Source organism: Thunnus thynnus, chromosome 13, assembly GCF_963924715.1.
Source record: "Thunnus thynnus chromosome 13, fThuThy2.1, whole genome shotgun sequence".
Lineage (NCBI taxonomy): Eukaryota > Metazoa > Chordata > Actinopteri > Scombriformes > Scombridae > Thunnus > Thunnus thynnus.
Window position 1 is genome coordinate 11,590,476 of NC_089529.1, and position 23,845 is coordinate 11,614,320.

The 23,845-nt window shown below is 40.1% G+C and overlaps 2 protein-coding genes across 4 annotated transcripts in view; both read right to left on the bottom strand.

The window, feature by feature from the left end:
• The window catches only part of sptbn2 (spectrin, beta, non-erythrocytic 2), a 51,025-nt gene extending 49,782 nt beyond the window's left edge, over nt 1-1,243 (bottom strand). Inside the window, exon 1 of one of the 2 annotated variants that reach the window (XM_067607909.1) lies at nt 706-1,243. The gene's annotated coding sequence lies outside the window, so the exon portion shown is untranslated. The remainder of the gene's footprint in view (nt 1-705) is intronic. The other variant, XM_067607907.1, reaches the window with a different exon arrangement.
• Nucleotides 1,244-13,929: 12,686 nt separating this feature from the next.
• The window catches only part of ltbp3 (latent transforming growth factor beta binding protein 3), a 38,616-nt gene continuing 28,700 nt past the window's right edge, over nt 13,930-23,845 (bottom strand). Inside the window, exons 19-29 of one of the 2 annotated variants that reach the window (XM_067607911.1) lie at nt 23,456-23,584; nt 22,971-23,141; nt 22,702-22,782; nt 22,290-22,418; nt 22,016-22,153; nt 21,769-21,909; nt 17,493-17,621; nt 15,579-15,740; nt 15,395-15,484; nt 15,125-15,253; nt 13,930-15,012 (exon numbers count right to left, since the gene is read on the bottom strand). In XM_067607911.1, the coding sequence (XP_067464012.1) occupies nt 14,861-15,012; nt 15,125-15,253; nt 15,395-15,484; nt 15,579-15,740; nt 17,493-17,621; nt 21,769-21,909; nt 22,016-22,153; nt 22,290-22,418; nt 22,702-22,782; nt 22,971-23,141; nt 23,456-23,584 (1,451 nt within the window). In that variant the 3' untranslated portion in view covers nt 13,930-14,860. The remainder of the gene's footprint in view (nt 15,013-15,124; nt 15,254-15,394; nt 15,485-15,578; nt 15,741-17,492; nt 17,622-21,768; nt 21,910-22,015; nt 22,154-22,289; nt 22,419-22,701; nt 22,783-22,970; nt 23,142-23,455; nt 23,585-23,845) is intronic. The other variant, XM_067607912.1, reaches the window with a different exon arrangement.

Sequence of the window (23,845 nt, forward strand, 5' to 3'; positions counted from 1 at the left end):
TGTAGCAAACGTATACTCTTCAAAACAACTTGCTCACTGGCCATTGTTTTCACAAATATCTTTTGCTAGTAAGCCCACCTTTTAAAAACACTTTTACCTGATGCATCCATGCCATGACTCACAGTCTAGGCCAGACACGCAGTATAAATCTCAGTCCTATCATAACATAACCACACAGCCCACAATGTCGAAAGCACAATTGCAGCTTTTCAAGATGCCAGCACTATACCACATCTTAGTAAGAAACCAAAAAAAAACTACCTGGCTAGGAGGCAGGAAACAAGGCTTAGTTGGTTAAATAGCAGATGTTGAATCAAACATCTACATGGTGATTGTACAAAACACGCAGATAAAAATGTGGCTGCGTTTGTCATCGATTCAAACAAAGGCAAGAAGAGACAGACATAGAGAGATGGTTCCCCAATAACTACACAAGGCGTTGCAGCCAGATACACCTCTCAACCAGGCAGCTAACATACCACAATTACATATGGGTTTATTTGACCTAAAATCTCTTTCAGACTTTCAGCAAAGGTATTTGCTGCGATACAATAACGTTATCTGTTGGCTTGGACAGCTAATAGCGGTAGTAAGCTAACAGCAGTCACCTGAATATCACAGACTCCCCTCGCTCATTAGCTTTGTTATTAGTGAGTAGCCTACTGGTTGTGGAGGATAAAAAGACAACAAAAAAATCACGCTTACCCCTTATATTGTCTTCTGTTATAGAGGTTGTCGATATTATTTCTACCGCGTCACTATATGCGATATTTCAGCAGACATGAAAAATATCTTCCCTCGCTACCGACGAGTGCGACTAAGCTAATTCAAATTTTAACGGTTAAAAATCCCAGGTGACACTGATAACGTCTTTCCGTTAAATCCGCATCCTCGAAAAAAAAAAGACCTTTTTCCTCCGCGCTGCTAGCAGTGCAGCGCGTTACGAAACCAAACCAGGCTCTCTCTCTCTTTTTTTCTTTTTTTTTGTCTTTAAATCTAGCTTTCATACAAAACGGTCAGCGGTGGGGAATATAAGCGAAGACGAGAGCCCGTTTTGAGGCAGGTATGAGACGGATATCCGCAGCAGCAGCAGCAGCAGCAGCAGCAGCTTCTTCCCCCCGCGGCCGAGCATCCGAAGGGCCGTCCGCTCGTGCCTCGCTCACTCCGGCTCCCCTGTACTCTCGTTCAACAGGGAGAAGAAAGAAAAAAGTGGACGTGGTGGTGGTAGTTAGGGGTGTGCGTGGGTGGTGGTGGTGGTGGTGATGGTGGTGGTGGGGGGGATTGTGGGTGGGTGTGCGGGTGGGTGGATGCTGAACCCTTCACAGTCACATGGGAAACACCGTGTGCACATATTCAGTATTCTCAACAATAACCCTGGGAGAAGCAGATGCTCAGTCCCTGTGTCTGGTGCTGTCCCTGGTGCTAAAACTGAAAGCCTTCACATGTCATTTCAAGAAAGACTTTTGAAAATGATGTGTAGCCTTGCAATCTGGTGATGCATTTAATCAGGATATTCTACAAATGTCCGCATAGAAAAACTAGTATAATTTAGATTGAATGCACCACCAGTCCACATTGAGTTGCAGCCACTTTTGAGCATCTCACTGGTCCTCAAAGCCTCAAAATCTCCAACTGGACTGACACAATAATCTCCTCTAGGATTTAGTAATAAGGGGATCAATAGGATGATGTCTTTTAATTTGGTTAACCTCTTCAATGTCATTAACATACATTACATTCATAAATAAAATACAGTACTGCAAATATATGCAACAATATTCACACATATTGCAGAATTACATTATAGTAATCCATTAAAACATCTCACTTATATCAGCCCTACTTATTGACTCAAAAATTATTTTTAAGAATTAAAAACCCATAAACACCACAACCTTGGTGTCCTTTTTTCAGGTTTTCCTCCCATCACTTTACCATTTCATCTCTGAGAACTGCTGCTGCACTAAATTATTCCTGAGAGGGTATGCAGCACCTGGCTGGTGTATGACATCAAGCAAGTCATAAGGAACTGGGTTATTCATAAAGTCCTGAAGGATTCTCATGCAAGAGAGTCTCAAGACTGGGATAAGTGTTTTCCCCTGTGTTTTTTTTTTCTTTTCATCACACAGTATAGTAATGAGCAGAGCAGTGATTTGATGGTTATTACGGTTGAGTTCGAAAGGATCCAGTCAGAGACTCCAAAGAGGGACAAACTCTTGTTGGTGGCCTCTAGACAGACACTAAAGAAAACTCCAACACCTACATTATTTTTGGGTATTTGTGTTCTCTGTCTGCACTGTGTCAGTCTCTCTATAGGGTGGGTATCTGTGAGTGTGGGTGTAGCTGAACCAACAAAGTGGTAGTGGTGAGGGCTTTATGTGATGATGGGTCTGTTAGGGAGGGCTGAGCAGTTTGGAAAATAGCACGCTACTCATTATACACAGTTAGTGGTAATGAAAATGCTCTGCTGTGTTGTTAGTGTGGTTGCAGTGTTTTGCATTTTTGCTGTGAATGTATTATGTGTGAAGCTTTCCAAGTGGGCCGGTTCCTTTAACTGCAGCTTTAGTATAACTGGTTGATATTGATTTGAACTATCAATATATTTCAGCTGCTGAAACGTTTGTATTGCACTACACTCCTGACTCAACAGACCTATTACAGTGGGCTTGATGGACAGTTGAACTAAGGTGAGACAAGTCTCCATTGGTTTAAAATGGGGTCTTGTAGTCAAAGAGTACTTGAGTCAAACTCAAAGGATAGGAAGACAGAGGAAACGATAAATCTTATAAGAAATGAGGAGCCATAGAACATAAGAAAATTGTTACAAATTGTTTACACAGAAGCACAATGATTTTAGTTTGGATCAGAATTGTTATTTGCAGGATTTGAAACAGAATATGAGGTTGGAAGCCATATCAGCCAGATTTAACACACAATTTCACTCTTTGAAAGAAAATGTATTGTCTAAGCTTGACAACATAAACTCAAAGGTATGCCATGAGTCTGATTGCTATTGTACTTTAAAATATTTTTAAAATATTTAAGGGGTTATACACAATATATGCTCCCATAATGGTATATTCATAGTTATTTTAATATAGATGGAAACGTTTTTTTCAAGTGGTGGCCTAGAGAAATGAGGTTTGAGATCAACCTGAGGTCATTACCACTGTTGAGATGCCTTTGAGCGAGATCCTTAATCACCAGCTGCTCCAGCGGCACCGCTCAGTTGCCAGCAGATAAGACTGAGGTTGTACTGGGGAGCTTCCATGTGTGAATTTGTGACCAGGATGTTCCTGAGAAAGAGAACACTGGTCTAAATGAAAGTACCCTGATTAGTAACCAAAACACAGTGAAATATGCCAAAGCCTGAAAAACAGTTTTAAAGATATGATGTTAATTGAAGTCGTCGGACTTTGTTTAAAGGGACATTACAGACTCATTTTGTACTATCATACAACTACATGTTTTATAGATTGATTCAATGCAGTTTCAGCACTCTATATGTAACAAGCCTTTCTCCTACATATAGTAAGCTAGTGTCTTCTTAGGTAAGCTTCATAACACGGATGAAGGCCTATTGTAGAAAACATTTGCCAGTTCTGTTCCTGTGAAAGATTTATTCAAATTTGTAGAAACATCACATATGTGCTGACCTTCACCTCTCCGTCATTGTATTCACTCACTTGACCCATCCATATCAGATGACATCGCTCAACTTAAACCATCATAAATCCATACATTGATTGAAAAGCACCCGCTACTATTATATAGCATAAGAAATCAATTTATTGCTATGCTGACAACACTCCACTGTTTATTTTTAGTAAGTCATTGGTAGACAGGCTTTGATATTTAACATACTTTAATCTTGTATTTTGCTCATTCACCCATTGCTGATAATTATTTTAATTTATATATCATATTTTGTATATCTAACTGTCTTACTGTTGACAGCCACTGAAGCACAGATACAAGGCTCTTTATAGTCATTATTATAACCTTACATTGGCTTATATAAGTCTGTTACAAGCTCTCCTTTTTAAAATCAGAAAAATTTGAGTTCAGGTGGATCAACATTTTACTTCCCGGAGGATAAAGTGTAAAACACACCAGACTCCCTGCCCAGATGCCATACAGTAGCATTTAAGGCTAAAAAAAAAAGCCCTGGGGCTTCAAAAATCACTCATTTGAGCTGTGTGCATGTGTGTCAGCATTGATAGCACACACACAACCTGTTTACGCCCCCGGCCCCAGTCCCCACCCCTGCTCCCAGACCCACACCCCAGCAGAGAGCTCATCCACAATCCACCGTGACAAAGGGAAAGAGCTGAGCGCAGGATATAAGGCTGCCACTGGCTGCCAGAGTGTGTCCAGCACAGTGCTTTCTGCAGATTGCAGCAGTTTGAGCTAAACCCCCCTCTGTCTGCTCACTATAGACGGGACCTGGGCGGGTGGGGTCACCATTGGTGTGTGCAGTGACCAGGGTGGAGTTGGGGGCTTGTGTTTGGTAAAGTTGGTGTGACTGTATAGCTTCACAGATGGTTGGACATGATCTCTATTCTTCTTTTTCCCAGCACAATGTGTGTGTGTGTGTGTGACTGATATCCCCAACCTTAAAGCTGAATCATATGACTCCAATCCCGGGTAATGGAGGGGTCTCTGCAGCTGCCCTTTAATAAAGTTGTCTGAGGCAGGAACAGACACAAGCTGAAAGAAACACAATGATAGTTTGCTCAAACAGGTCTCTGTAGCCTGGAACACATATCCTGGTGCTGATTCGTGCAGCATTATGCCAACTTTGCTGCTGAATGCAATAAACAAAGAATACAGTACCAGTCAAAAATTTGGACACACTGAATGTGAAAGTGTATCCAGACTTTTGACTGGAACTGTGTAAGTTTAAAGGATGTAAGAAGAAGGCACATTGACGTGCTAATCACAATCTCTAACATACAGTGAGTCTGCAGTTCCTCCTCAGTTTATTGTACTTCAAAGATGTAGTTATTACCACAGTGTAGATTAAGATTTAAACCCTATTTCAAAGTTCATAATTCATCCTTACATGCTACAATATTTTTGCTCATGTACTTCTCTCTATAAGGCTGCCCTGCTGGGTTTGTCTCCTTATGAGCAACATTTCTGATGCTCTGATAACAGTTGTTCTTCCAAATTTGGCCAGGCATAGACATCTTTCTTTGCTCACACAGAGAAGCTTCACTTTTCATTAGTCTCACAGTGAAGCTCGAAAGTGTTTAAAAGAAAAGTTGTTTTGTGGGTCTTTATGTATGGATAAATCTTAAAATGTATTTATTCTTGTGTGGAAATTAGCAGGCCTTTAGTTTGCTATTATTTTCCCAAGAGATTATCAGATCTAGCTGCTTTTTTGTTCAGCATTGGCTTATATGGAAAACCCATTATAAATCCGTTTTATAAATCAACCATTCTGTGTCCAGGAATCTACAAAACACTGCGCAAAAAGGCAGAAAATGTTCTCACTTTTCTGCATTTGACAGCTCCCCTCTTTTCTTTCCCATCTTTGTATAAATCAGCCACTGCAATGACAGGGATATTGATGACTGAAGTTAACTGAGCTGACTGACTGAAACTCAATCTTTTATGAGACTGCACTGTAAATGTGATAAAAACAGCAGATTATGTGGGTCTGTGTTCGTCACGTGACAGATGTGAATTATGCGAGTCATTTCAAAACATCATCATTCTCCAGCTATGTAATGTCATGTTGGTCCCCCAATTTCCACAGCCTACTGAAGCTGTATTTGACCAACAAAGAAGAAAGTTTAGTTTAGTACCCAGTACCCAGTGGGTTATTCTCCGGTCAGTGTGACCTACTAAAAATATATTTATATCCCCCCACCACTTTTGAGTCATCTCCCAAGGACAGCGATGCTATTTCTGTTATCATTCTTGCTCAGCCTGTATCTCTTTCTCTCCTGTCCCTTTTCTTATCTCTCTGTCTCACTAAACTAGTTGCTGGAGGTCACCCTGCCGTTCTAGTTTGAAATTATATAATACTTCGACAGAATGAAACCAGGACAGTGAGGAGATATGGTGTTACAGCAACGTGACTCGCTGAGCTCACAGGATGAGGACCATCTATACGTCTGGGCCAAATATTTCTTCAGAGGCAGACAGATAACTTTGTGAGTTATGGCAGCCATGTCTTGATGGGCGAATCAGAAGAGGAATTCTTTAATATGCAGTTATCCTTTTTTGAATCACATGATAACATTGAGGTTTCAGTTGTATGTCACTTCATAGCATTTCCAAGTGGAAAAAACAGGTGCTGTATCCAAACCAATGCACAGTATTGCACTTCATTTGCACCACTCATGATGTTACATTTAAACTTTTAACTTCTTAAAACTATTGACATGTTGATTATACCAGCCCAGAGCCAGAAACATTTGTGTAAGCCTCTTCCGGTCCTATTTTGCAGATAATTTTACAGAGATAGAAATATCTTAATTTATTTGTAATGTATTTAGTGATATTGAATCTCAAAATTGAGGATATTATGTCCCCCCTGCCCTTTTTTTGTACATTCACAGTGCACTGAGTGATCTTGTTAAAATATGGACTGTGCAAAACAGTGTGGTGATAATGCTCACAGTAATGACTTAATGATAACTGTGTATACCATGACCATATGCTTTAAGCCCATATGTCTTTATATGGGAATGTCTGGGAATAATTAAATGGGCGTTGTTAACATGTTGTGTAAATTATCGTCCATAAAGATTTTCTTTCATCATGGTTCTTGCTAGTTTTACAAAAAGGAACTTCAGCAGTGTGCATTCAAGTAACTAATCTGAGAAAAACAGATTAATCCCAAAAGGCTTTTTGTTTTTCATGTATCTAGTAGTTCTCAAAGTAAAAAAAATGAACATAAATTACTTAATTAGTACTACTGTTGAAGTAGCAGTGAAAATATGTATATCAACCTGTTATCCTTAAGATTTATCCTGTATAATATAATATAACCCTTTCCATTTTGACACCAGAGCTGATTACACCACACAACATGCATGAAGATAATGAAGAACTAAATGGAAAGCATATTCAGAACTGCACATATGTACAACCAGCTCCCTCTAGTGGAAGATCTTGTGAACTATTTTTGTCTTCATTTATGAAAATGGTAATACCTGTTTTTTTTTTTACATGCAAAAACAAATATTAAGAGTGTAGGAAATTATTAATTAAATTACACTAGAATGAAAGAAGGCATGAAAGAGCTATTGATTTGGTTAGACATTTGATTGTTAGAAAACATTAATTTAAAGCAATATGGCATTTTAATTTGTCAAGGCAACACTGTCCTTTGATGACTTGAATCTATTACTTCAGGTTGATTTATTAAAACTAGCTTGTATCATAGACAGTGGGACAGATTGAGTGACAGGTACAGTAACAGCTAGCGTTGTGTTGAAGACAATGTAATAGAGTGCAGCAGGTGTATAATTGAGAGATGCCTGTCTTTGATAAATTGCCTGTCCTCACATCTCTAATGTTTCCATACAAACAGGCTTGCTGCAAGCAGTCTGTAACATCCTCACTTACATTTACCTCTTATCTCATTCATAGTCTAAAGGGCTGCAAAAACAGGCAAGTCATAGCGTTCAGGCTTGATTTATGAAAGATGCATGCACACTGATGTCTACCTGAAAGGACATTGTAATTGAAAAAGTTCTACTTGTATGTATCTTCAGTTTTTTTCTGTTTATAAAAGATGCAAATCTTAGACTTTTACAGTTACACTTTCTTGAGTGCACCCAATGTTTTTGAAAGGATCTTATTTTTAGGTTTATATAATTTGCCTGCATAAGACATTTAAGAAAAAAACACACTGAGATTATTTCTTATGTGTTTTGACTTTTTATTTGAGGACAGTTTTTGCACTCTTTCATCAAGCTAAATATTGAGGAAATCTCCCTCTGTGTGAGTGGCACTGCCCCGAGTCTTCTCTGCCATCTCACCCCTAGTATCTTTAAATGGAGTGTTCAGGTCCTCCGTCAGCTGTTTGCAGGTGGCTGAAACAAACAAACAAACAAACAAAAAACACAAAGGTTAAATGGACACATGGAGATAGTGCAGTCTGATATTTATGTATGTGTCAGAATGTCATACCATTTCCCTGACAGTCCATGACATGTACTACAATATTACATGACAGTAGTTTTTTCTGTTTAAAACAATGATAAACACAAACATGGCCTGCACCTACATTTTTATCTTAAATAACTGCATTTTCAGACAACAGTACTCACTTAAATAAACAAAGAGTGCAGTGTAGTATGTGCAGTATAGAGCCATCTGGTGCTGTTTGTCATCTCGTCTCATACTGGGGCTGATTCTCATCTCTACTGTCATCCTTGGTCATGTCCTTTTAGCTCTATCTCGCACTGTGAAATAAAATAAAACACAGATAAACTTATTAGACCCAGACAGCAGTACTATATACAAATTTAGTATCTTGAGGGAGGTTATCCTATAACTATTGCCAACATATTACTAAAATATAAAACAAATATATTACTATTATGCTGTACCTTGCTTTTCGTCAATATAAAGACATAGCTTCATCTCTCTCTGGTCTGCTCCCTTATCTCTGTTTGCATCTTGAGATTGTTTCTTTGGGCTCCTTCTGGATCTTTTTTATCATTTGGAGTCAAGGAGAATCTTGAATTGAAAAAAAACAACCCACAAATAAACCTTTCATTGATTCTGGGATAAATAATTCCATTTCCTCACAGGACAGTACTATACATTTCTGTGAACATAAAGTATCTTTGGAGCCATTTTACTTGTTCGAGTTACCCAGAGCTGTCCCTCATCTCTTCTCTCTTCATTACGTCCCCCATCTTTGTTTGCATACTTGGGTTCCTCTGGGGTCTTTTTTTGTCATTTGGGGTCTTGGAGTCACCCAAAGGAAGCACTGAAGAGCAACAACAAAAAGACAGTTTCACTTGTCATTATCTGAGATAAATAACTATTTTCTCAGACAGCGGCACTCTACACTTATGTATTCTTCAATGTCCAATAAAAAGACTTTGCTTACCTCATCACTTCCTGGGTTGTTCATCATGTTTTCTCTTCTTGAGCCTGCGTTCATTCATCTCTGCTTTCATCTGCAGAGTTTTCTTTTTCCAAGGGGCAACTTTTCTTCATCTCCTGCCTCATCAAGGTTCTGTTCCCTCATCTTCATTTGACTTGGGGGCTCTCTCTCATCTGTTTGGTCATCCTGGGGCTGTCCGCCATCTTATGTTTCCTACTGAGGCCTTTTCATCCAAAGACAGCACTGAAAAACAATCACAGAGAAAACAAACAACCAGAAAGAATCCTATGCAAAATTTATCTCCTCCTGTTCTAGGTCAACAGCATAAAAGTAAAAAAGTATAAATTCTCTAGCTGTCAAACTCAACTTTTCATATTCTATATTAAACACTGGCCAGTTCTGCTTCTCAGTGAAACAATCAGGTCAAATGCTGCCCTGAGAAGGTGACGCTCTTACATGTTGACTCCAGGTAGATTCCACCATGAGGAGGATTAATCTTACTTAATGCATTTGTACTTTTTGGCCTTTGTTTCTTCCTGGTAGTCAGGAGAGTTACAGGGAGGCCGTAATGCCACTGCTACTTCCATTAGTACTTTTTCTCTTTGTTTTCCCCAAGTTGTACCACTTCACTGGGTTCCTTGTCACTGTCACATCACATCACTTCACGTGTACATCACATCACTTCACGTCATGTCACATCACTTCACGTCACGTCACTTCACGTCACATCACTTCACATCACATCACTTCAAGTCACATCACATCACTTCACGTCACGTCACGTCACTTCACGTCACATCACATCAAGTCACTTCATGTCACTTCACGTCACGTCACATCACATCACGTCACGTCACGTCATGTCACTTCACGGCACATCACTTCACATCACATCACTTCACGTCACATCACATCACGTCACTTCACGTCACATCACGTCACGTCACGTCACGTCACGTCACGTCACTTCACTTCACATCACATCACTTCACGTCATGTCACTTCACGTCACATCACATCACTTCACGTCACTTCACGTCACATCACATCAAGTCACTTCATGTCACTTCACGTCACGTCACTTCACGTCACATCACTTCACGTCACATCACTTCACGTCACATCACATCACTTCACGTCATGTCACATCACTTCACGTCACTTCACGTCACTTCACGTCACATCACTTCACGTCACATCACATCACTTCACGTCATGTCACATCACGTCACGTCACTTCACGTCACATCACTTCACGTCACATCACTTCACATCACATCACTTCACGTCACATCACATCACTTCACGTCATGTCACTTCACTTCACTTCACATCACGTCACGTCACGTCACTTCACGTCACATCACATCAAGTCACTTCATGTCACTTCGCGTCACATCACATCACGTCACGTCACGTCATGTCACTTCATGGCACATCACTTCAAATCACATCACTTCACGTCACATCACATCACATCACGTCACGTCACATCACATCACGTCACGTCACGTCACATCACATCACGTCACGTCACATCACATCACTTCACGTCACATCACATCACTTCACGTCATGTCACCTCACGTCACATCACATCACTTCACGTCACGTCACTTCACGTCACATCACATCACTTCACGTCACGTCACTTCACGTCACATCACTTCACTTAATGCATTTGTACTTTTTGGCCTTTGTTTCTTCCTGGTAGTCAGGAGAGTTACAGGGAGGCCGTAATGCCACTGCTACTTCCATTAGTACTTTTTCTCTTTGTTTTCCCCAGGTTGTACCACTTCACTGGGTTCCTTGTCACTGTCACATCACATCACTTCACGTCATGTCACTTCACGTCACATCACATCACTTCACGTCACGTCACTTCACGTCACATCACATCAAGTCACTTCATGTCACTTCACGTCACGTCACTTCACGTCACATCACTTCACGTCACATCACGTCACATCACGTCACTTCACGTCATGTCACATCACTTCACGTCACGTCACTTCACGTCACATCACTTCACGTCACATCACTTCACATCACATCACTTCACATCACATCACATCACTTCACGTCATGTCACTTCACGTCACATCACATCACTTCACGTCATGTCACGTCACTTCACTTCACGTCACATCACATCAAGTCACTTCATGTCACTTCACGTCACGTCACATCACTTCACTTCACGTCACGTCATGTCACTTCACGGCACATCACTTCATGTCACATCACATCACGTCACGTCACTTCACGGCACGTCACATCACTTCACGTCACTTCACGGCACGTCACATCACTTCACGTCACTTTACTTCACATCACGTCACATCACATCAAATCACGTCACTTCACGTTACTTCACATTACATCACTTCACGTCACATCACATCAAGTCACCTCATGTCACTTCACAGCACTTCACGTCACAACACGTCACAACACGTAAAGTAAAAGAAACTCAAGTTCAAATTCATTTTTAAAATTAACGTTTGAAAGCTCGCTTTCCTGGAGGGGCACCCTCCGGTTGTCCAGCAGCTCTCTTGCGTCCTGTGTTGCCACGCTGCCTGTTTCTCTCCTTAAGAATGGCCTTCAGGTTCTTCACCCACTTTGGCTGGGGGCCAGTGCTGATCAGGCGGGTGTTGGTGCCTGCCGGCCGTCTCACAGGGGGACAAGATTTACCAGGCTGACTGGGTGCCTCCGTCTTCAGGGGGGAGTTTGCTGTCGGCAGCTTTCTCAGGATGATCTTATTTGCATCATCAAGCACCACACAAGTCCAGAGTTCACCCTCTGGCACTGGAGGACGCTGGCTAGAGGAAGAGCTGGGGGAGAATCTAGGAGGGCTATGCATACTTGAGTAAAGTAAATGTTGTACAAAATACAACACTTGAGTAAATGTCCTTTGTTATTCCACCAACGTTTCTGTGTTTCAAGACCGAGGAACAGGTAAAGATTGCTTTAAAACACGAATTCTATTAGTTTATATTTGTTTTATTGTATTTTATTCAAACTTTTCCCCAATCTTGAGAGGAACAAAAACTATATTGTCAAGTCAAATAATGTCTGTACTGATTTGTTGAAAATATTATAAGATTTAGATGGTTAGTCAAAAATGTTCTGCTGAAGAAAAAATCTCCTGTAAAGGAGCCGTATAAATATGCTTATATAGCCTTAAATCATGAAAGGTTATGGATTTTTATTTCTCTTTTGAGTTGGAGATTAACCTTGTTCTAAAATATAAGCGTGAAAAGGGCTGTGTGCTTATTTTTTGCAATAGGTTACTTTATTAAGCCTTTTTAAAAACTTTTTATTATTGGTTCAAACCTGCTGTAAACCATGCATGGGGTCTGTAGTTAAATTTGGTCAAACGTCAGTCAAATGTGATTAATATACCCAGATATTAACACACTGTATACTCGGGCTAGCAAAGCATCAGTGAATTTTAGGGATTCTGAACGTCTCGACGGTGAAATACACAGCAAAACAATATGGACTTTAAAAATAATAAATCTCACATCCTCCAAGCTGAAACAAGTTTGCTGCTTGTCAGTTGTTAGTCAGTCGATGTCAGAGTGAAAAAAGTCGTCGATGGAGGTCGTCTTTTTCAAGAAATCGTCGAGTGAAAACTTTGAAAATCACAGCGTGTACTCTTGGCTGTCTCTGAGTTTGTTTATGTTCGAATGATGATCAGCTGCAAATGTTCAATATATACACGTCATACTGTATGCACACGTCATCATATCGCTGTCCTAACCTCCATTTCACCACAATTAAAAATTGGCTTCAATCTTCATAATTAGTCTTTAGTAACAGGTGTTTATTGATGTGTCTGTATGTTCAGGTTTTATAGGCTGCTTGCAACGTACGACATATAACTTATATCAACTAAATTGAAAGTTAATTAACACTGTAACCGTCTCTTACCGCCATTTTATCTACATTTCGGTATCTCTATCTATTTTGAGATAATATATTATTATCATTAATATTCAACTGATTAATGTCCTTAAAATAATTTTTCCACGTATTTTAGCCTTTTGATGCTATGTGCTGTTTATAGCTATTTTCTCTGAAATGGCTTCACAAAGGTATTTCAAAATGTCTATTTGCTCATAGGTGTCATGATGTGGTCACTCACCTGTAATCCTTATAGAGTGTTAATGGATGTACATTTGAAATGCAAAGAGACATTGGAAATTCCACAGAAATGTCAAATTTAGGACTTGGTGATCTATAGACATCTTAGAGAACAGTATCAGACTCGAGAGAATCACAGTTGATGTGTGGGCTCCAAACAGCTCGCACTAACAATTCGGAGGCACTCAGTGGCACATACATCTTGAGGAAATAAGAATTGAAAGAACAGCAAATATCCTCTCATTTTCATACTCAAAACCTTTCTGTTTATGGTGATAACTGAATCCTAAACAAAAACTAAATGCCTCTTTATGCTGCAAGATAGCTAGTTTCATAAAAAAACAAAATACCCATATAATGCAATAGGATGTACGTGAAGTATTTAGAGAACACTCACTTTCAAAAATACAAATATCCTATCAAAATAACATGCTAACAACCAAAATTAAGTTTATAAATGTTACAGATTTGTACAGTGAAGTACAAAGCTCACAGAAGTAAACTTAATGGAAGACCTATGGAAACCTACCATGTGCTGAGTTTATTTGCTCTCCAGGTGTGCTTGAAAGGGAACGCTGCATCTTTGTGTTTCTGTCTTTATATGTAGACATTAATGCATCAGTATTTTCAGTTTTCTCTATTTCCATCAGATGTGTAAAACAAAACACAACACCCACAAACACAAGGAATACAAATGCATGACTGGTTGACATCTTTCTTTTAATTCAATTCTTCTCGTTTCAACAGCGTCTTTGGTTTTCTAAATGCTTTGTTGCAACACTTATGACAACAGATGTCAAACTTTCTTGTTTTTCTCCCAAAATAAGCTACATTTAGCAAATACTCCCACTATATTCATTGCTAAGTGCATGACCTTTATTTCTAGCTTAAAGTCCACTTAGGTGCACATGTCAAATTATACACAAACTTCAGGTTTCTCATATTTTACATCAACAAATAAACAGGGGTAGGACAGGGACCAGTCTTACAAGAAACTGTTCATCCACAAACTGTACAATAACACAAAATCAACAATGTGTGGTTAGAAAACACAATTCAGAGGATGTCAATTTAGAATTAAAAATGTGGACTTACACGGGAATGTGAAGGGGAACACCGTAACATTTCTAAGTTCTTATGGCATCCCTGTAAGATACAAATATTGAATAGGCTGAAGTAGACAACAAGAATACCAGACAGATCTTTATACTTGTGTTGTGCTCTTCGAAACATGTTACGTCATTAAAACAAGGCATCTTGAGATCAGAGATTCAAATTCAAAGATTCAAAGATTGGAAGATCAATGCAACAGGGAGATCAATGAAAAAAATGCACATTATAAACTTAACAAAAAACAGTTTAAAAAAAGAATAATTACAAAAATGTTTAACAAACAAACAAACAAAAACATATTCCTTGTCTGTATAGATTTTTTTTATGTGAAATGGGGAGTGAAAGAGGAGCTGACAATGATATGTTTTGTACATTTCATATGAGAGCATGTTTTTTTTTAGGTTCACTGTGTACACACAGTCCCACATTTTAATTATGAGACTGACATTTCATGTGCAGCATGTGCATGGTGCTTGTGTGTGCTGCACAGATACAGATAAACAGAGTGACACACGGAGGTTACCGAGTTCTGCGACGGGCACACATGTTTGGCCTGCGTGTGGCCACAAAGCCCTGTTTGCAGTAGCACTTGAACGAGCCGGCGGTGTTCACACAGCGAGCGTTCTTGCATGGACTATTACGATGTCCCGGCTCTGCACACTCATCAATGTCTGAAAAAAAATAACACAAGCACTTATCAATGAGGGTAAAACAGGAAATAATAATGCTATAAGTAACTGACGAAATAAGGACAGTATTTTTGTAAAACTAGCAAGTACAAACCTATACAGCGGGTGGGTGAGTGGTCCAGTCTAAAGCCTGGGTTACATTCACACATGGTGCCCAGGTAGGAGCGGACACAGCGGCCATTCGCACAGCTGCATTCATCTGAATCCTCCTCTGAACTGTCACCTTTTACAGTCACATAGACAGGGGAAGAAAAGAGAAAATGTGGGACAGAAGGAGATAAGAAAGTGAGGGTTGGCTGGGAGTAAATAGATCAGTGTGTCTGCCAATTGATTGTGTATTGACAAAGATGGGGTTTGGTTTTACCCGGGTTATAATTAGCAAAAGCTGGCAGGAAATCCTGCTCCCCATCGGACTCAGTCTCCAGGTGCATTTCGCACAGACGAGTGAACATCTCTGAATACAAAGAAGAAACATCTTTATAGCTCAAAAGGAAGGACAAATGGCAGTCGGTAGTCATGGAGAACAGCTGGGTGTGCAGTTTGCTCACCCGAGTTTCTCGGTGGACAGGTGTTACACTCGGGTCCCCAGCCTCGACCGTAGTGACAGCAGCACTCTGAGTAGGTCACCACCATACCGTTCCTGGGCTCGCTGCAGATCAAGCCCTCGTCAACCTGCAGGAAGCACACATCCTTGTGGGCTGCAGTGCGATCTAGGTAAAAAAAAGGTGAAAAAACAGATGTGTAATGTTAACGACTGTTTAACACTTAACAGTAGAGGGGGATTTTTAAAAATGATTGAGTCAGTAACTGTTAAATTCACAGATTTTTTTGTATTTGCATTGTAGTGCAAGTACAGGAAGTCATATTCAGACCTCTGTGATTAATACAAGGTTTACACATACATTATGAAAGCCAGAAGAAAATGTCTGCACAGAAAAATAAGATACACATATACATGCACAAAAATACATAAGATATACATATATTAGGGAAGTCATTACATCATTTCACATTGCTTGTAACACCCACAATCTACTGTAGATGATGGAGTCACTCTCTTGTTGGAGTATGTCAATATTTTATATGTATTACATGTAGTAAGTCATCGAACCCACTTTCATAACTTATAAAAATAGTTATGGATTAGAGTAAAACAGTGAGTATAGTGTAAGTGCAGAAAATGTATCATCCATCCTCTATACATGCTTATTCTTGTTCAGGGTATTGGGGGTTAAGATCCCAGCATGCATTTCATCCCTTCAGTTCTGGTCTATTTAGCCTACAATAGCAAGCCATAATACAGGATTTCTTTTATTTTTCAGCTTGCTATGTACTTACACACAGTATATTCATCCTGTAAGTAGCACACAGAGCAAAAGAAAACCCACTAACCAGATTGTTTATATATGTTTTGAGACTGGGTCATCAATTAATTAATTTACACGTTTAACTATATGAATCTACAGGCTGATGTAAAAGTTACCAACTCATATAAGAACCGATATAACACCTACAAACAAGAGCCAATATTAAGTTGCCATCATACTTTAAATCATTGCCTTATACAAGAGTACTGTTACTGTATACTGTAGTACATGTAGGTACTGTATGTGTATATCTGGCTATAAGTACTTAGCTGCTAATAACAATTATTATGGTGATTTAAAGTAAACTAAAATATGGGCCAGTTAACTTACCTTTCTACTGGTCTCTCATGCACTGTGCTTAGTAATAAAACATGCGCTCCCCACAGTGTTTTCTGGTTGAATAAAGAATAAAGGTGGCTGCATGTGTTGCACTGATGCTCAAGTTATTCTCACAGTTTTTGGGACAGAGCAAACCGCTTTGTTAATGCTTGATTGCTTGTGGATCAACATGCTTCACTTGTCTTCTTGATTTGTGAGTATGATAGCAGCACAGTGCTGAATGTCATTTTCTGTCTATCTTCTGGCTACAGTGCTGAATATCACCACTGACAAAAGTGTGTTATCTTACCAGCTTAGTGCTGTAGCATTAATTACAGAAATTAAAAAAAATTCTTTTCAAGAAATGGCTGTAAAAATGATCAGCAGAACATAACTGTGCTGTGGATTATATTGTATATCTCACTTGCCAAATTGTCACTAATGAGCTCAAGCCATTGTTTACTGAATGAGCAGTTTTCAAATACTGGGTGTATCCTTTCTCTACCAGCCCAAATCAGTCTCTCACACTGAACATACTCTGATTTGTGTGCACAAATATTGGATATGTATTTTAGTAACTATGCAAAGTGGTATCTCTCCAAGAAAGGGAAAGTGTCTCTATAAAATGGGGAACTGAACATAAAGTCAGTAGAGGCCACAAATTGGGCCTCATACTGGGAGGAATTACAAAGAGCAACATGAGTGGCAGATGTCGAGGTAAGCCAAAACTCATTTTAATCGGTCAGGCTCAGGCGAGCTGACGCTGATTTTACCCACCGTCATAGACGCACTGTTTTAGCGCTGCACTGAAGGTGAGGGGATGGTCGCAAAAACAGTGAAAGGAGCCGGGCGTGTTCTCACACCTCCCATTCTTACAGTACGAGGGATCCTGGCACTCATTCACATCTGCAAAGGGCACCACAGACACTGGTTACAGTATGAACATCTGCTTGGGGCCAGCTCTTCTTGACAAGTGGTGGACACAATAACAAAGAAACTTGAGCAATTTAATGCAATTTGGTACAATAGTCCCGCAATAAATACAACAGCAGTCATTGTAGGAATATTGTGCTGGTTTGGATTATAATGTACAGCAGTTACTGTTATTGTGTACACCCCCTGTATGTCCCATTTGCTTTCTGTTGACGTTTCTACCCTTAAAGTTGCATGCAAGTTATTTCCTTCACCTGTAATGCTAAAAATAAATTGAACTTCAGTCATGCATAGTACTGCAGTTGGTCTCTAGTTAACATGCAACCACACTGCACTATCTGCAATAACGCTGCAGGGTAAAACAGGAAGCTTAGTTGCAGGAACACATCAACTGAGGATTTTTTTTATCTGCCAAGAAGTTTGCAGGCAGTTTGCAGAGACAATGAATGATGCCATGTCGGCCAATGTGTGCTGTGATGTGGAACACAGCATGTATGTTATATGGTTTGGACATTGAGCAGACTTGAGCTTTTTTTGTTGTTTGGCCTGTATTGTTGTTGTGGCTTCAATATGCTGCAGTAAATGGAGAATGATTGCACAGATTAACCAACATTCTCATCCTCCTCAACCTCACAGTTTCTTTTGACACCATCAAACACACCATTCATCTCTCCTGCCTCAAGTCCTCCCTCAACATCACCGATACTGCCCTCTCCTGGCCAAAGTCTTATCTCACAGAAAGAAAACAGTAAAACAGCATGAACAACTGCACCTCCTCCACCGCTCCTCTGTCCCAAAGTGTCCCTCAAAGTTCAGTGCTCGGTCCTCTCTTGTTCATCCTCTACATGCTCCCCCTTGTCACTGCAACTCATTTCACCCTAACCAACCGCCTCAGTGAAATTCAATCATGGGTGCAAGCCAGCTTTCTTAAATTAAACTGCAGTACATTTGACATGGTCATCATTGGTCCCAAATCCCTCATCAAAACCACTCACAACTTCTGCCTCACCAGATTACTCCACTCTGTCTCTCTCCCCACACATCCACAACCTTGGAGTCATTTTCGACAGTAACTCTTCTGAACAGCACGCTAATTTCATTACCAATGCTGCCTTTTTCCACCCAAAAAACATAGCTCATCTCCGTCCATCAATCCTTTTCTGCTGCTGAGACTTTGATTAATGGTTTCATCACATCCAGACTCGACTACTGCAACAGCATTCTTTATGGTACACCGTTCAAAGTCCCAAATAAACACCAGTACAGCAGCACTCTACTGCTCGCCTGATAACTGACTCCTGTTATTTTGTCCTGAAGAACCTCCACTGGCTCCCTGTTACTTCTTTTAACTCACAAAGCTCTCCATGACCAGGCCCCACTCATACCTCACCAACCTTTTCCACCGTTCTTCTGTCGCCAACCTCTTTGTCTCCATCATCTAGGACCAAGCACCAAACCTGGGGTGACAGGGCTTTCTCCATATCTCCCTCTGGAACTCTATCGCCAAACACATCCGTGACTGCGCCAATGTGTGTGTGTTCAAGAAGTTACTCTAAACTAACCTTTTTAGAACTGCTTTTAATGTGATTAATGTCCTCTGCTACCTTGTGCTTTTTGTGTTTTTTTAGGGTCTTTTTAACTCATTGTGTAAAGATTCTTGGAGTATCTTGAAGAGTTCTCTATAAATCAAATGTATTATTATTATTATAAACAAAATATTTCCTCAAATTAACAGATTAATGGCATGTATTCAAGTTAGCTTTAAGCTCATGAGTGTTTATCCACCTATCCAATTTCTAGTCATTTATCCATGTCAGGGTTGTAGTTTACCTTGCAAGGCAGCTGGATTTGCGATATCACAACATCATGACGAGATCATGCAAGAATATGTCTTGTCAGGCTTCAAGTTATGCACTTGTGTCTGAACCACCAGTGGTTTGGACCAATCAGTGTCCTATGAGGATTCTTGCATGATCTTGTGAATCTAGCTGCATTGCAGGGTAGGAGATGGTTCAGCCAATCACCTGCCAAGTATTTTTTGAAAATGCCTCCTTTTCCAAACAGTTTCCAAGGACCACGTCTCAGATGGTTCTGTGTAAACCATCTGGTGCATCAGGTTAGGTTGTAGTGGCAACAGGGAGAATGGAGCCATCCATCCATCCATCCAGAACCACAGTCTCAAACTTGGAATAACAGATTTTCCAACTATACACACTGGCAACTTGGTCATAGCATGGCCATTAACCTTCATAGCCTCTTAATATCCCGCCTCACTGCATTTGTTTCTACTAGTACTGCAGCTGCAGCCTTCCTTTCTTTAAACAGGGTGCAATTTAACTTCATGTCTCCAACGTCTGCCCACAATGAGGAAAAAGTTTGTTCCAGGTTTAAGACAGACTTCTACACCAGATGTTGTCAGCAAACCCTGACCCCATGATTGGGTCAACCTGGGCTGTCTGGTATTCAATGTGGCTCAATACCACATGGTGATCAGTTGACAGCCCGGACTGCTAATCATCCTTACAACCACAACATTGGCTTTAGGTTTTATGAAACAACTACAACAACAACTATAACAAAAACTACTCCTTTTTTACAAAATGGTGTAACCAAATGGCCAACAACACCTCACCACATGGGTTCAGAATGGTACATCTTTCCTCCATATCACACCTGTCAAGGTACCCCAGTATGTGACTGCCAACAACAGTATAAAAGTTTGCACTTATGTAGGCATGCATACATGAATATGTAAAAACTACAGTCAGTTTTCCCCTCTGCAGCATGTAGTGGCATTGAGGCGACTGTCTCATCCACCAGAAGAAACCAAGCTGTGCAGCAGCCATCTCCACTCTCATCCTGTACAATTGGTAAGGAGAGCGACCAGCCCTATCAATAAATGTAACTACAGAGCCAATGTTTTGTGCAGATGTTATATGTCATTGGTGACTTTCAACTCCATGTACCACTCTGTTGTAACAAAGTGAACAAAGAGTTAAAAAAAGTGACCACTTCAAAAATCCAGGAGTCATTTGTAGATGTGAATATAGACATCTCCTTGAGAAATTAATTTTTTTTTTTCAGTGTTTGCAACTGATGCACCAGCAACACAGGCAGCAATTACAGTAAAAAACAGTTACAAAGGAAACTACTATTAGCAGAATATGCAAGATTGAAGTTGGGGGTATGAATGGGATATTTAAATGCTATTATTTCATTTCAGTATTTCTACATGTTTATTAAAGCTACAATCTAATTGTGTAACTATTTTTACTATCACATGTGCAAAATATACACGGGTACATTTGGATATGTATTTTATATCTATATTTGCCTGTTGACTATCCATAACCAAGATTCCTTAAAAGGCATGTTCACAATTTGTTTACTTTAGACAGCACAAAATCTTAGAGGAAAAAGTAGGAAATGCAGTACTCATAAGATTATGTTACCGCAATGCACAGACATTTATGCTCACCAGCCAATCAGATCCAGAAAACATGAGCACAGTGAGAAATGTGTGGATTATCTTAAGATGACTCTAAAATATCATCCAACCATCACTGGGTGTAAAAATATATGGAGTACTTCTAAGGTTGTTCCTCTGTAACGTAGGCATACACCCTTAGTAATGTCAATTACAGACTCAAAGTGATACTGTAAGATCACAAAAACCCTCAACTACTTAAAAAGTGATTAAAAAACATGATTTGTTTGTAATATACAAACTGATTCAGCATGCTCACATATTTTTTCTAAATCTTCAATGATGATTACAGAACATTATGAACATAATGTTTGATATGTCTGCTCAATATAACAATGTCAATGCTTCATGCCTGTCTAATTAAGGTGGTCAATACCTTGAAAGTCTGATGCCTATTCTTGTCTTGGTTTGGAGCGATGACTCCTACAAAAAGGTTAGTAGATTCCTTCACCCTCTTTGTGCAACTTGGCACTGAAACCAGATTTGTCTCCCATATACTGACACCCACAAGTGCAGAAAGCCAATATCGTTGTTTCTTTTTTTTGATTTTTTTTTTCCCAGAGTAAACTGCTGTTGTCCACCACTGCCTTGTTGCTCTTCATAATCTTCTCACTGCAGAAGATCTGTACTCACCAGCCTGCTCCTCAGGAGTCACACAACTGTTACGGTCGATAGCTAGGGTCCAGGGTGGGGAGCAGATGCAGTAGTAAGACCCCGGAGTGTCCACACAGTGGCCATTCTTACAGTTGGCTGGGTCCTCACACTCATTCACATCTGCACAACAAAAAGGTGAAGTGACCACTCCAGATAACTCTTCAGGCAACTGGATAAACAGAGTAAGCTCTCAAGGGTCATTGTGAGAAGATACTTGTTTACTTACCTGCTACTGTTGCTATCACACACTTCTTCTTGTTGGAGTCTGAAGTCCAGGGACGGTTACAGTTGCAGTAGAAGGACCCTTCTGTGTTGACGCACTGACCATTAGTGCACAGAGACTCGTCGTGGCATTCGTTCACATCTGAGGGAGAACATCAAACAGAAATCTGTTATGAACCACCAACAAAACTGATCTGCCTTCAAAAACGAAAATAATGCTTTTGTGAGCATGAGATGATTTTAAGTGGCCACTTTGTGGTGTTTATCTAAGCGCTTACCAATGCACTCGAGAAGGTTGCTATCATAGTAGAAGCCCTGTTGACAGTAGCACTCGTAGCCCGGCAGCGTGTTCTCACAGCGACCCTTCTTACAGATTTCATCAGCAAACAAAGAACACTCGTCAATATCTGCGGACAAGAGAGGAAAATCTCTTCTCAGTCACAGACTCACAGCTAGATGAGGTTAGGAGGGTGGGGGGGGGGGCATGTAATGAGAATGGTGTTCCAATCTTACAAGTGACTACAGCCACAAGCATTAGGAACTGACAACATATTTGGACAAGGATAAGCAAAAGGTATTAAACTCAGCTACTACGAATATTATCACAGAATGGACATTTTGGTGGAAATGGTAAGAATATTGTAGCTCTGATGTGTGTTACTATGGTGACCCAAGTTGCATAATATCTACCGTGGTAGGCAGGCAGGCTATAAATGAGTCCTTCTTCATAGTAGAGACCTTGCCCGCTTGGACACAGGAAGTGGAACTCGGCTGAGTGGAGAAGACAAGAAAGAGTTTAATAAACAGTACATAAGATGTAGATACAGAATATGACATGACAGTACACAGTATTATCTGGATAACTATTTAATATTGTCCAACCCCTTGTTAGTAAAATACCACCAAAAAACTGTAGATCCTGATTGGATATGAGTTTACTTCCTGTGCTGTGAATGTACCTGATTGGGAGACAGGACAGGGGTAGATCTCACAGTGATCTCCCCAACCAACTCCAATGGAGCAGCAGCACTCCTGCTTGGTGACGTTTGTGGCCAGGACACTGTCGCAGAACACAGTGTCATCCAGGTTCAGGTAGCACTCCTTCTTCTCATCTGTCAGCACTCGAACTGCTGCAGGAGCAAACATGATGAGGATTCAGTGTATGTTCCAATGACAGGACGGGACCTCAAATGAGCTATCCAAGCAGGATTTACATGTCATTTTAATGCGTTAAAGTGTGTGACTTGGGTTCATATGGAATATAGTTTTTTAATTTATGGCAAATTATTATAATTTCTCAGCTTTCAGGCCCTCGGATTTGGTTTTGGTTTGAACTAAGCTGTTTTGGGCTCGGGACAGGAAGGGATCAAATGTTCAGGCCTGGTTAAAGCTCTGGGATGAATGTGGGTCTAGAGTAAAGCAGAAGGAATCAGCGCAGGCTTACCCTCACAGCTGTGTTTGTCCTCTGAGAGGACATAACCGTGATTGCAGACACACACATATGAGCCCGGTCTGTTCTCACAAGAGCCGTAGGGCTGGCAGAGACTTCTGTCTGCGGCACATTCGTCTATGTCTGAAAGTGAAATCACAGAGGCTGCTCTAAGTATTTGTTTCAATCCAAACACCAGCTGAGTTGCAAACAAATGGTTTTTCTTTTTTCAGCAACTTTCAATGTTTTTCAGCATAAAGTAAGAAAACATTCTGTCATTAATATATCTGTTAGAGTAGTTATAGTGTCCACTTTACGCTTAAATCCCACAAAACAATGCAAAACAATGATGAAAACGAATGATTTATAAGTGTCCAAAATATCAATTAACTGCTTACTAGAGTA